The sequence below is a fragment of the Diabrotica undecimpunctata genome, chromosome 2 (genome assembly GCF_040954645.1).
Source record: "Diabrotica undecimpunctata isolate CICGRU chromosome 2, icDiaUnde3, whole genome shotgun sequence".
NCBI classification, from domain to species: domain Eukaryota; kingdom Metazoa; phylum Arthropoda; class Insecta; order Coleoptera; family Chrysomelidae; genus Diabrotica; species Diabrotica undecimpunctata.
The window spans coordinates 154,055,109-154,069,419 of NC_092804.1; the positions used below are offsets into that span (position 1 = coordinate 154,055,109).

At 33.1% G+C, this 14,311-nt stretch overlaps 1 protein-coding gene across 1 annotated transcript; it reads left to right on the forward strand.

Moving 5' to 3' along the window:
- Positions 1-2,778: 2,778 nt before the first annotated feature.
- On the forward strand, positions 2,779-14,311 carry okr (DNA repair and recombination protein RAD54-like okr). The gene is made up of 11 exons (XM_072523792.1): positions 2,779-2,991; positions 3,049-3,231; positions 3,766-3,959; positions 4,032-4,098; positions 4,171-4,389; positions 5,620-5,813; positions 7,667-7,857; positions 8,926-9,451; positions 11,477-11,738; positions 12,083-12,364; positions 14,012-14,311. The coding sequence occupies exons 1-11, from the start codon at positions 2,989-2,991 to the stop codon at positions 14,171-14,173; spliced, it is 2,283 nt and encodes a 760-aa protein (XP_072379893.1). The 5' UTR covers positions 2,779-2,988; the 3' UTR covers positions 14,174-14,311.

Here is a 14,311-nt window from a genome sequence, read left to right on the forward strand (position 1 = left end):
TAGGTAGCTAGTACAGGCAAACAAAGACATCATTGAAAATATAACCAGTAATTCAGTGAGCAATACGGAAATGGATGAAGTTTGTAATCATATCGCAATTCAGTTTAACGAAAAGGTAATTTCTAATATAATATATAATTTGATATGTAATTAGTGTGTTTTGTAACGTCTATTCGTATTAAGACCAGGACGTTAAGCAACACCCCACTGCTGGAAGAAACGAGGGGAGAAATTCTTCGAATATCCCTAAGGATATTCAAGAGAAAAACGTCCACCGTTCCATCCATCAGAATGGTGCTCTGCCCGACTGCTCAGTTCTGGGTTCGTTCCCTGTTCATTCTCTCCCCACACCAATCCCAGAAAGGTACAGGAAATAAAAAAAAACTTACGAAGTCATAGTAAAGGTATATATATATTTATTAAATAATAATAAACAGAATTCATATTATTTATTCAAAAATAAATTGCTGAAGAAGATTCTGCCGGTTGCCGGTATAAAATAATTTAAGTATAAAATAGTACTCAGCTTTAGTTCGTTCTGAAGGAGTCGTTCAGTTCTCCAGGAAGGGTTCCGATCTTTGTGGAAGTTAGCCGCTGTCGGTGGTTGTTGGTTGGGCTAAGGGGGATTGTTGGTCTAGATTATAGCAATCATTTTTGTCCCCATGTTGGTAAATGGGTTTCAAATTATATTTTGATGCATTAGTGGATTTAAGGTAGTATGGGTGGTTGCTGATTGTTTCCCCAAGGTAGTGTGGTTGTCTGTTGTTTGCTTCCCAAGGTAGTGTGGTTGGCTATTGCTTGCTCCCCACGGTAGTGGCCGTGTATAGGGCTAAGACACTAACCAATTTGTGTGACTAAAGTTTCATTGTAGAATGATTGTAGTGATATGATTGAATTATCACCAAAATAAATGGCGAATTTATTCTGATAGTTAGTTGGTAGACTTGAGAAAATTTTGTGTTAAATTTGCATCATATATTATTTGTAATTAGAAATAATAGTGTAGCTCGATAATTGTGTTGTAGTGTATTTTTAACTAAGAAATGTTCAACGAGATGAATCTGCCTTAAGAAAGCAATAGACTAATATTAAGCAGGGCCTAAGAAAAAAGGCTGCAGAATCATGACGGCAACTATATAAGATGGGAGACCTCCAAAGACAAAAGATATGGACGAGACAATCATTTTAGAGGTGGTAAATACCAAGACAATATTTATCTGGTCTCGTACAGGTCTATGTACAGGTTATTTTCAATAATAAAAGTAATTATGAAATCATGTTAAAAATACTACAATAAAGTAATGTAAGAAAATTGCAGACAGAATATTACCAAAACCATAATACTAGTGATGTGGTAGACAATAATGCAGAAGACCGTAATATTCAAAACAGAAGGGCAAAACGGCAGTGGGTACAAAAAAGGAGGCCAGTAAAAAGGAATTCTGTTGTAGAAGACGCTAAAGTAGAAGTGTTAAGGCAGAATTGCTGAGACAAGAAATGTCGAATAAAGATAAACTATTTCATCTAGAATATAAACATAAAGAAAAAATATTCAGGTTAGAAAGGCAACTCATAGAAAAAAAAATTAAGAGTGTTTTAAGAGACACCGTTTTAAACAACATGCAAAATAGCTTTTAGCTTTGGTAATCATAGAACAAAGATTTTAGTCTTAGAAATAATTGACATACGTGTAAGAAACCCTTTTGACGTGTACCACCGAATAAATAACGATCAGAATGTCCACTCTCAGATGCAGCCTTTGAAGTGTGTCAGCACCCGATCGCCATATTTTAAACGGAAACAGACTCGAATTGAGAAATTTATGACAAGCTTCGACAGAACTGTAATTTAAATTTTAGAAGAAACATAAAATGTATGTCGTATATGGGGATATAATCTTTGCGTATATATTAACAAGTTAATATAATTCCATGGCCGTTTTATTATAATCAGCCTTTCAGCATTAAGGTAGTACAAACTATTGTATATGTCATACATAATAACATTTACATTTGAGTAAAAAGATATATCCATCGAGTTTAGATTCTAACTCGATTGATATATATGAGTACCCTGATGAAGAAAACTACTAATAACTTCAAATTAGAATAAGGTATGAATTGTTTACATGCAGCAAAAGTTAGTTTATTAGATTCTCTTTCATTATATATGTCAAACAATGGCTAAAGTAAGACATTTGATTTTAGAAAAATAGGTCGAGGATCGAGTTTACCGAAAGTAAAAGCAGAATATAGCCGCAAATATCAAAAATATTTCGGTTTGGCAGTGTTGGCATGTTTTTATAATGCATATGTTGTCTGCTTCAAATATAAAGAGATAAAGCTTTTAAAAAGTACATTTTAATTATACTATTTTATGAATTCTGCAATTTTCTTTCGAGATTAATTACAAACATCTGTTGTAATCTGGCAACTACTGATTTGACATTTGACGATTGTCAAATCTATCTCCTAATCTATCAAAGGGTAATTGCTAAAAGAATTTCTAATAATTAACTGCAATTAATCTCCAAAGAAACAAATATTTACTCATTGTTGTTTTATATAAATCAAAAATTGCCGAATTCATAACATAATATAAACAAAATGTACTTTTCTAAAGCTGACATTATAAAAACAAAAAACATACCAACACTGCTATACCGAAATTTTTTGTTCCATGTTTGACATTTGCGGCTATAATCAGCTTGTACTAAAAGTAAACTCAACTGAAAAATGTTGAACTTTCAATTTCGTCCCCTGAACAATTTCATTTTGCATAGATATACCCTTTTACCCGAGAGCCACGGAATTCTTTCTAGGAATTAATTTCACACCCAAACAAAAAACGTACACAACTACCTAACTTTACAATATATCACAAAAAAGCAGAAGAAGCTCCCGCTATTTTAACTTTTAAAATCCTAACCTAACTTTATTGTTGACAGATACAGAAAGATTTTGAATTTATATCATATATAATTTAATCATGGTAATTTACTTAAAAGAGGTTTTAATTTTGCCAAATATTATTTTTCCTACATTTTAGAGGAGAAGTTCCGCTCCTAGTCAGAAGTATAAAGCCGAAGATACACTTATTAAGAATGTAAACAGTGGGTTTAAGTCTCCTTTTACTTCAAAAAGAACCAGAGATCATTCTAAAGATGCTAAAAATACAAAACGAGCCCCACTTTCACAAGTTAACACAGAAATTATATTTGTGTCAGACCATGTAAGTTCGGAATGAAGTACATCTAGCTAATTGTAATAGTAGCTGCTTGTTTAACCAATAACATTGATGTTATCTACTTGTTGTCTTGACCGTTGCCATTGTCACATGTTTTATATCACTACTTACTTTTTTTTTCAGTTATTTACAATATATCCAATAATATTGTTTTATTTGTATATGTGCTCATTCTCACTGGATTACTTCATTATAAACTTTATTGTAGGTTTCTGTATTCACTATATTTTCAGCAGTTCTATTTATTTCATCATTCAGTTTCACTTTTGTTATACTGTTATACTTTTTCTTTGTCCACTTATGGATACACTAATTCCCAAATAGGTATGGAGCTAGCATTCTTTACTTTATTATTCTGTTGCTAATTTACATTTTAGATATATATTTACAATATAATATATTATATATACAATACATATAGTATATGTATATACAATACAAATTTACTTTGACTACAGACAAGTATTTTCTATAATGTTGTACTTAATAATAATATCACCAATGGTTTACACTGTTTAGGAGGAACTTATTAAAAAATTATCTAGACCTTTTAAATGCCCAGTTCCAAATTATGAAGGATCTAATAGTACTAGAAATTTGGGCATTCGAAGACCACAAGTTAAAAGAGCTCTGTATGATCCCAACACACCAAATGCTTTAGTACTGTATGCTCCACCTGAAATCTCAGAACATGATAAACTAAAAAGTGATAAGTAAGGCCAGACATTTATTTTTTCATTTACTAGCATATTGGTATTATTTTGTTTAATGATTTTAATTTCTAGGACAATTTTAGTACATGTTGTAGTTGATCCTTTATTAGGAAACATTTTACGTCCTCATCAGAGAGAGGTAAGTATTCTTTCTTTTATATTACTTTTTTTTAGAATTGATACGGAATAGATAGATTTTTTTTCTTTTCAGGGAGTAAAGTTTATGTATGACTGTGTGACTGGGGTTCAAATCCCTGGTTCTTATGGATGTATTATGGCAGATGAAATGGGATTAGGAAAAACTCTACAATGCATCACTCTTTTATGGACATTGGTTAGACAAGGACCTGAAGCTAAACCATTAATTGACAAAGGAATCATAGTATGTCCTAGCTCATTGGTTAAAAATTGGAGTAATGAAATCAATAAAGTAAGTTGTGGAATTAAAATGTTTTTATTATGTAGCATGTAACATCTTGATTTCTAATAATCTTTGCTTAGGTAGTAATATATTTCAATTGGGAGGAGGGATTTATTATTGATAATATATTATCATGATAATATTGATTGAAGATATTGTGTCATCCACCTGCCTTTATAATCAGTTAATTGTACTTTAATTATACTACAAATTACTATTGGTTAGTTTATTTTCAAATACCACTGCAGTAGAGAAGACAGCAGTGAACCTTGTGGAACTCCTTGCTGAATTGAAAATGATTGGGAATATGTTCCATTAATTTTCACTATACACCTGGATCTTTTAAGAAAATCAACAACAATCAATAGTAACTAAGGGGAGCAGTTCATCCTGTGAAGTTTTTATAGTAATCCTTTATGCCAAACGGAGTCAAAAGCCTTCTTGATATCCAAGAACACTCCGGCAGTCTCCTTGTAATCTTACTGCCTGTACATTGGATGTTACTATTGAAAGAGGATGTTGATGATTTTTCCTTAAATCCAAACTGGTGTGCTGGAATATGTTAGTTTAATTCTTCATATAATCTTTCTTTGATAGTTTTCTCAAAAATTTTTCCTATTAATGGGAGAAGAGTGATTGGACAGTAATGGACATTTTGAGGTAATTTGTGGTTAGTATTAAGTTTAGAAATAATTATTACAATACCTGTCTTCCATTCATCAGGGAATGATTCATCATACAATAGTCATATATGCTCCTTATTTCTGTATGAATAAAAGAATCTAGTTGCCTGAGGATTTTAAGGTTGATGGAATCTTTACCTGGAGCTATTTTTTCCTTTATATAAAGCTTCGTGATATTCATCTGCTGTGATTACGCGAAGGGTGATGAAAATATTTGGAGTATGATTGTTTTCATAAAAATTTCCAAACCAATCAATCATCTCATCTAAGACATCTCTATCAAAATTATTGTCCTCGCTAAATTCATAGGTTTCTTCAAGGTACTTTGCAAAAGCATTACATTTTTCTTCATCCGTACTATATGACTGGCCAGCATATACTAGTTCTGAAATTTGTTGTCTAAATGATTTATATTTGGACAGTTTTTTATTTCATTCCAGTATGTTTTACTCTTCGTGGAGTTTATATTCTTACAAGCATTTATGTTGTTTAAATTGTGATAGTTTGTAGATATCTTTGTCAAGTTAATGAATTGATTCTTGATATTATTTTGCAGTGGTTGAAAGGGCGTTTGAGTTCATTAATCATGGATGGAGGATCAGATGCGAAAAAGAAACTAACACAATTTATGCAGGGCCAAGGGAGGACAGCGATACCTGTTCTCATAATTTCCTACGAGACTTTCAGAATGCATGCTGATATTCTGCATAAGAGTGAAATAGGACTTGTGCTTTGCGATGAAGGACATAGGTATAAAATAACTTTCCATTGGATTTATTACAAGGAGGCAAAGCTCCATTAATCTAAAATGCTCTTTTTGCTATTTTGTATTACTGTACTAAAATATTTTCTAAACAGTCTATTTAAAATAATTCCTAACAAAATATCGGTATCTCTTGTTTCCACGGGTACTGGAAAGCATTTAGTATTCGGTATTAACTGTTTAATAACATAATAAAATGTAATGTAACCTAATATAACCATAGACATATACAAATAGACTGAGTGCTACAATATAGTTGCGTTGCCCAGTGTGACAGAGAAAAGTAATGCAAAGCAGTCCCTACATCTCTTTCTAATTTGCTGGTTTATAGACCATGTGACCTAAATGACCAATGAGAAGGTCACGTGGTCGATATACCCGGCTCATTAGAAAGATATGCAGGGACTGTTTTGAGTCAGTTTTCTCTGTCGCACTGGGGGAACGCTACTGTATGACAGCAGTCAGTCTATTTGAATTATATGTTTATGAATATAACCATAGACATATTATATTACAAGGTAGAGATTATACTTATATTCCTTTTTTCCCTTCATTCATATGCAGATTCTGTTTGAGTTAGGGCCGAAGGATATAACTGACTCTTTAAAATTTTTTGCAACTGCGAAACCTGTTCCCGCTATGCCCTCAACTTCCGATATTTCATTGCCCATTTGTTTAGTTCCTTCCAAAGCCATAACATCTTTTGTATTTTTTTATCTCATTGGTTAGGTCTTTAAACGCTCCCCCATAAAACGGCCCTCTAATATTCCAGGTCGCTAGTATCATCCCGGTTGAGTATTTTCTCTTTTTAAGCTCACCTATCAGCTCTTGTTTTTCCTCCTTTCTGTTATTTTTCTTATTTATACTTTCCAACTCATTATAACCAGTAATGATTGCCTTGCTTGGGTCGTTTCCTTCTTTATTTTACCACTATCTTTCCTTTTAGTACTAGTTGCTGAAAAGTGTATCGTTCTCCTCGTAATATGTACCCTAAATATGCAGATATGTGTGATACAATAGAACAACGTTTTTCCAGAAGATATACAAATTGAGAGGGGTGTCAGGCAGTGCTGTGTCCTGTCTCTTACTGTGTTTAATGTATACTCAAAGAAAATACTCCATGAAGCACTAGAAGAACGAATTATGGGAATAATAGTGCGCGTTCATTTTTTTATAACAAATGGTTGACAAGGTTGTAGAAGTCAGTGAAGAAAATGGATTGTCAAATTGAAAGTAAAAAAAGGTCAAAAATATAAAGGGAACAATAATTAAAGAAAATAATAAGTACATAGCAGAGATTTAAGTAAGAATAAGAGAAAAGAAAAGAAAAAAGTTTTCTATGGCAGGGAAATTTCTGAGAAATTAAAGAAAAACGTTTCAGCAGATTGAAAGCCTTTAAATTACGGATCTATAGAAGAATATTACGAATAAGTTGGGTGGATAAGGTGTTTTGGGAAGAATGAAAAAAGCTGCAATTAATAAAGGAAGAATACAGGTTAGAAGGAGTCGTGGAAGAAGACGCATCTCCTGGTTAAACATTTTGAGAACTTGGTTTAACTGTACTTCTGCTGATTTTTTTAGAGCAGCCTTATCGAAAGTGCGAATTGTTACAATGATTGCTCACCTTCTTCGAGGATATGATATGGCACAGGAGGAAGAAGAAGGGATTTCTCTTTTATTATGAACACTGTATCTGCACAAGATCGACCTGTTCTGAATATGTGGTGCTCTTAGAGTTGTGTTTAATAGTTTTACGATCTCATTGTTTGAGACGCAGTTTGTTTTATTGATGCAGTAATCTCATTGTTTAGTTACATTAAAAACTTTGACTATGTTTTAGGTTAAAAAATTGTGAAAATCAAACATATCGGGCATTAATGGGACTAAAAGCTAAGAGAAGAGTTTTACTTAGTGGTACACCTATTCAGAACGATCTTTTAGAATACTTTAGTTTAATCCATTTCGTCAACGAAGGTCTGTTAGGAAACGCATCAGAATTTAAAAAGAAATTTGAAAATTACATAATAAGAGGTAAGAGTAGAACTTCAGTATTATTAAATAAATATGTACTTGTTTTGTAGTATAATGAAGCTAAGTCTTATGACCTCCTTTATTTGTATAGCTTGTTATCACCTCAGCATTTTACTATAGAGAAAAATTAATGCAAATTAATGAGAAAAACTAAAAGCTTCGCTTCGCGGACTATATAGTGCTTGTGAGAATGATATAGAGATTCCAATAATATGACAAAGCACCCCATGGTCCTCACTCGCGCCCCTGAGAAAGGTTGATAAAAACAATTATCAGGACCCTTCTAAGGAAACAAAATCAAGACCTTAAGGTAGAAGACTGGCCGCAGAAGATCGACCAGATCTCCTATAAAGCATTGAGGGCTGTCCATTTCAAGGCGTATTACAGACTTGTAAATGTATCCATCAAAATATCAGGGGGCTCGATAGCTCCTATTAGAATCCTGCAGACGAAGTATGGATAAGGGATCAGTATGGTCCCTTTTAGTTAAAAATCCATAATCATAATCATGGACGTACTGCCATTAAATTTTAAGTTTATTTGACATTTTAAATTTAATTTAAAGGTTTTTATACCGTTTTTTTAAGTAGCTTTCTGCAAATGCTTTAATTATCATTGATGATGTTCCGATAGGACCGAAACTGTTTTAAACAATTTTGTAATCTCCACAAGGAATCTACGTTCCTGTATTTGGCTGTATACCATATATTAAAAAATTAATTAAAATCCTTTGTAAAAGGTATATATATTTAAAGTGTTTTTGAAAAAATGTGAGATACGGAAAGAATACAGAAGGTTGAGATCCCCAGAGAACCGCAACCAAACCCTAAGGGGGTTGTGTGGAAGAGTGAAATGAGGACTGAGAGGTTTGTTTGAAAGAGATGAAGAATAGTCTAAGGTTTGGAGGTGCTTTAAATATATACCTTTTACAAAGGATTTTAATTAAATTTTGCAATCCTTTACATTTTTATATTATAATCTTCACATCTCCATATTTATTAATATGTGGCATGGCTTTTAATAAAAATTTAGTTTAAAATGTTTCTTAATATTAATTATTATTTTTAGGGCAAGATTCAATGGCTACAGATCTAGAACGACAACATGCTTCTGAAAGACTGATTGAGCTCACCACTATCGTAAATAAGTGTCTCATTCGCCGCACTGCTTCCCTTTTAACCAAATATCTCCCAGTTAAATTCGAAATGATAATCATTTGCCAGCTAACACCTCTTCAAAAACAGCTGTACCTTAATTATATTAACTCAGAATTAATAAGAAAATCGGTAACCGGTGTGGAATCTCAAGGAAATACTCTTAGTACTTTGGCTAGTATTACTACTTTGAAAAAATTGTGCAATCATCCAGACCTTGTTTTGGATAAGATTTTGGAAGGATCAGGAGGTTTCGAAAAGAGCAGGAATCTTTTACCACCTAAGAACGGACCTAACGATGTAAGACCCGAGCTTTCAGGAAAGTTGATGCTTCTGGATTACTTTTTGGCCAATCTTAAAGCTAACTATAGTGACAAAATTGTTCTAGTGTCGAACTATACACAAACTTTGGACTTGTTTGAGGTTTTATGTAGGAAAAGGTAAGGTCATTTATAACGTAATTCTTGGTTTTTTATTTTCAAATATAATCAAAATTAGCAAAATTTCCTCTTTCCTTTATTGGATTTCTATCAAATCCAATTTCCTTTATATCAAATCAAATTAGCTGTATAAGTCAATAAAATATCATCGTATAGAAAACATTAAATAATTTCCGGGTATTCATCCGTTGAAAGTTTTTTTTACATAAAAGCTTTGTAGGCATGTTTATTGTCGATGACTTCGGTTGGGGAGGTTTTGGGTTTGAGTGCTATAGATTTTTTTTTTTAATTTTGGTGTTGGCTTTTTTGACTAGCGACTTTCACATTGTGTGTAATTTTAGTGTGTTACATTGAAGCTTCCTCGTCCTTCTATTTCTATGTCTTGCCTGAATTATTCTTGTCTTATAGTATGAAATGTCTGCGATCTGTCTGGGGTGTGTTTTATATCATCTGGTTTGTATGTATGTGAATAAATCTGACGAGATTTGCTTGTTCCTTAGACCTACTTTGTGTTCGTCCAGTCTAGCGGAAGTTCGTCGTTTGGTTTGTCCTGTATATTTTTGTTAAAATTCCACAGGAGATGGTGCATACTCCTGGGGTTTGTAATGAAAAAAAAATCCTTTTTATTGTTTACCGTTGATATATTTATGTATTTCATTTTATGACTTAATTCTTATTTATTTTGTTTATTAGGAAATTGCGTTTTTTTTAAATATTACGACTATATTATGTGTAATTTGTAATGTGTGATTAACGAACCAAATTTCTTATGTTTGAGGTTTGATTGAAGTTTATTGATGTATTGAGTATATTACGTACGAACCAAAAAGCGTTTTTGGTTAATAAATTGTGAGCCATAAACCTTATTTATCATTTATAAAATTTTAAGTAATAACTAATTTAAATTTTTTTAGATTTACAGCCGGTTCATTTGATTCGTTCGATCCTCTTTTTGCAAGTTGAATTGCTTTTTCGTTGCCTTCGATGCTCTGGTACCCAGAAAAGCTCAATATTGTTCCAGTCTCCCAGTTTTTTCAGTTCTTTGATACAGTCCCACGCCATCCTAGACGTCACTTTCTGACACGCCAGTGCCTTCAGTGTCGCTTGACTGTCAGACAATATATGGATCTGCTCTTCTTGGATTATTGAAGAATATTCCTGCCCCCCACCATCTGTAGTTTTGGATCCATCTGTATACCAGATCTTACCCTGTTGGTTATGGTAATCCTTGTTTCTCCATACATTCCTGTCTGGAATAGACACCCTATATAAATTCTTAAAAATGTCCTTCGTCGCAGTCCTTGTGATACTCATATTCTCTGTCCCTTCATAGCAAAGTTTTAGTGTTTGTTTTATTCTGTAGGCTCCCAATCTTGCTTCTCTTTGTATTATCAAATACAAGTTATCCCAGTTATCCCCATACAACCCAGATTGGCTTTTGCAGCTGTTTGAAGTATCTTGCCAGTTAGTTCTTGATGACCTCTGCTGAGCCTTGTTGTCTACTGATACCCAGCCAATTGGTGATACAACTATTTGTGATCCACGGAAGTGCACTCTGTAGAGCTCTTCAGCTGTGTCTCTTTCTGTATTGGTATTCTCGCCCTTGTCATTTAGGAGTTAATTGGTTGTGTTTTCTCCTTTGAGTCCACCTTTTGAAGTGTAGCACAAGCTTGAGTGCTTTCAATTTCCTCACAATGCTTTCTTCATGTGTCTCTCTTGGCTTCTCTTCGCTCTGTATCTCGGTCACAGTATATTGGTCTTCGACCGCTACATCTCGAACATTCTGGTGTATTTGTCATCACTCTGAGAGATGCAACCGGTTTATGGGGCACGTTGAAATTAGCTTTATCGTTACAATATATTCATCCCAAAATTAAATCATTAGTAGGAGGTATATTATCCCCAAATATTGTTTTTTTTTCAATTGAAACATTTCATCAAGCTTGAAATATACTAATAATATAAAATCATTGTAAACAGATGCTTTCTGGAATTAAACATAATTTTCTTTTCGTACTTTTGTAGAGGTTATTTGTATGTACGACTGGATGGTACAATGTCCATTAAGAAGAGAGCCAAAGTGGTAGACAGCTTTAATAATCCGGAATCGAAGGAATTTATTTTTATGTTAAGCTCAAAAGCCGGAGGATGCGGTCTTAATTTAATTGGTGCCAATAGACTGATAATGTTTGACCCCGATTGGAATCCTGCAAACGATGATCAAGCCATGGCAAGAGTTTGGCGAGATGGACAGCAGAAGCCATGTTATATCTATAGATTCTTAGCGGTAAGTCTTTCTATTGATAAAAAACCTTCATTCTTCTTAACTTTAATATATGCAAAGTTGTTAATTTTCCCTTTTTTTTTGCTCTCTTTTTTTACTATTTTAAGAAAATAGTAAAATGAAAGATAAAGTTAATAAATGAATGAAATCAAAAGAAATTGAAATAAAATAATTATTAAAAGAAAAATACCAAACACGTGGTATTTTTCCATTATTTCCATTATACCAAACACGTTATAACGTTACAGATCACTTAAATCCGTTTCGCGTGCTTTCAGGGTCCACTTGTATACTTTTATCATAATATAGTATTTTAGACTGATTGAAATTTAAATTTATCATTTTAGGCAGGCTCGATAGAAGAAAAAATCTTCCAAAGACAAGCCCACAAAAAGGCTCTTAGTTCAACGGTCGTTGATATGAACGAAGAAGCAGCCAGGCATTTTAGCGTTGCAGAATTGAGGGACCTTTTCAGATTAGAAGATACAGAATCAGACACGCATCAAAAACTCAAATGTAAAAGGTGCATGAACAAGATACAGATTAAAAATCCACCTGACGAGGCTGATTGTACTGACGATTTAGCACTATGGTATCATTGTTGGGATAAAAAAGGGTTGGCAGATATGGTAAGATATTTGATTTATTCTAGATTTATAAGAAGTGTTAATTATTGTGAAGTTTCTTCGCGCAGTTTTTAAAGCGATCTATTTGAGCGGCATTGAGTAAGTAAATTGTAGCGATGAAGCCACCGAATGAGTGCCGAGCGTTAACCTCGCGATGTTCGTGCAATCGGCTGCATTAGAAAGTTTTGAATCATCGTCGAGAGAGAGATAGAGAGAGAGAGAGAGAGAAAGATACTCGATACTCGAGGAAAGGAATAGTCGAGAGATATATCAAAATGATATACATGAGTTTCGCATATAAATAATTCCGGTATAGCATATTCATATCCACAGCATCTTTTTTAAAGTGAGTTTCTTCGAAATGAATCATTTTTCTCTCAATTCTTTGTTGTTTATGCCCATGACAATCCTGTCACGTAAAGCTTAATCTAATTCAGACTCAAATTCACAAGATTGTACTGATTTTTTTATATCTTTATAAAAATAATCAAAGGCTTCCCCTGTGATTGCGAGTATAAAAAAGAATTGAAATAGAAAATAGTCATACTCGAGTATACAACTTTAATAAAAGTGGAAAATTTTGACAAGGATGTATAAAAAAAATGTACGGTTCTGTCATAGCTTGTCTCAGATTTCTCAGAGTCTGTGTGTCCTTTTATAATATGGTGAGCATTCTCAGAGTGGGCATTCTGATTGTTATTTATTCTGTGTCCGTACATTCGGGATTTTTGTGTATCTGATCAGTTAGTGATTTACCCTTCACATTTAAAAATTGCTGATAATATGTGACTACTTACTGAGGATTTGTTATTTTTTAGGTGTTTTATTACATTCTGTAGTTCTCCTATTTAAGACGATTTTACGATTCCTTTTCACCTTTAGTATTCCTAACACTTTCAGTCCATTACCATTCGCTCTGAGTTGGGCGTGAAATCCCCAAAAGTTACATTCCGAATAGAATCTGCCAAATCTTCTTTCAGTTCACTAAATTAAAAAGCTTTGCTTTAATCGTGAAAGTACAACTATGTCCAGGCCTGGACTCTCAAACAGAACAACATAAAAAATATTAAAAGTTTCGAGATGTGGTGCTATCGTCGAATGCTGAAGATAAGTTGGGTTGAAAGAGTCACAAACTTTGATGTAATGCGACGGATAGGAAAAGACCCAGAAATTTTGTCAACGATCAAACGAAGAAAACTCGAATATTTTGGTCACCTGATGAGAGGACATAAATACGCATTACTTCAAAATATAATGCAAGGAAAAATAGAAGGAAAACGGAATCCAGGCCGTAGAAGAATGTCATGGTTGCGTAATTTGAGAGAGTGGTTTGGCTGTAGCACTAATGAACTCTTTAGGTCAGCTGTAAACAAGGACAGGATAGCCTTGATGATTTCCAATCTCCGATAGGAGTGGCACAAGAAGAAGAAGACAACTATGTCGTAATATTAAAGTATCTAGATGTTTGCATTATGTGTCATATGTATAATATTTATTGTTTAATTCCATATCCTGAAATTATACCTGCTAGTATACAGACAGATTCGCGCACACTGTTGTTTCATCGCCACTATTTACTTAACCAATGAATTATTTAGAATACAAAACAACTTTTAACTACTTAAAATGTTTACACAATTTATTTTGTAGGTTTTAAAACAAATCTGGGATATGTCAAAATACATATCATTTGTATTCCATCAGAAGTCTGCCAAACAAGAAGTCAAAAAAGTTGTGGAAGAAGAAGATCCTGATTATAACGAAAAGGAAGAATCCGATTTTGACGATAAAGATTCTGATTATTCTGATTAGGAACAAATATGTTCATGTCTTTTAAAAAGAATACATTGTGATAGTTTTTTACTACATAGTTTCCAAATAATTGTAATTATAAAACAAAGTTTTCTATGTAAGAATTAGTTGTAATAGATAAAATATATTTTTAAATTT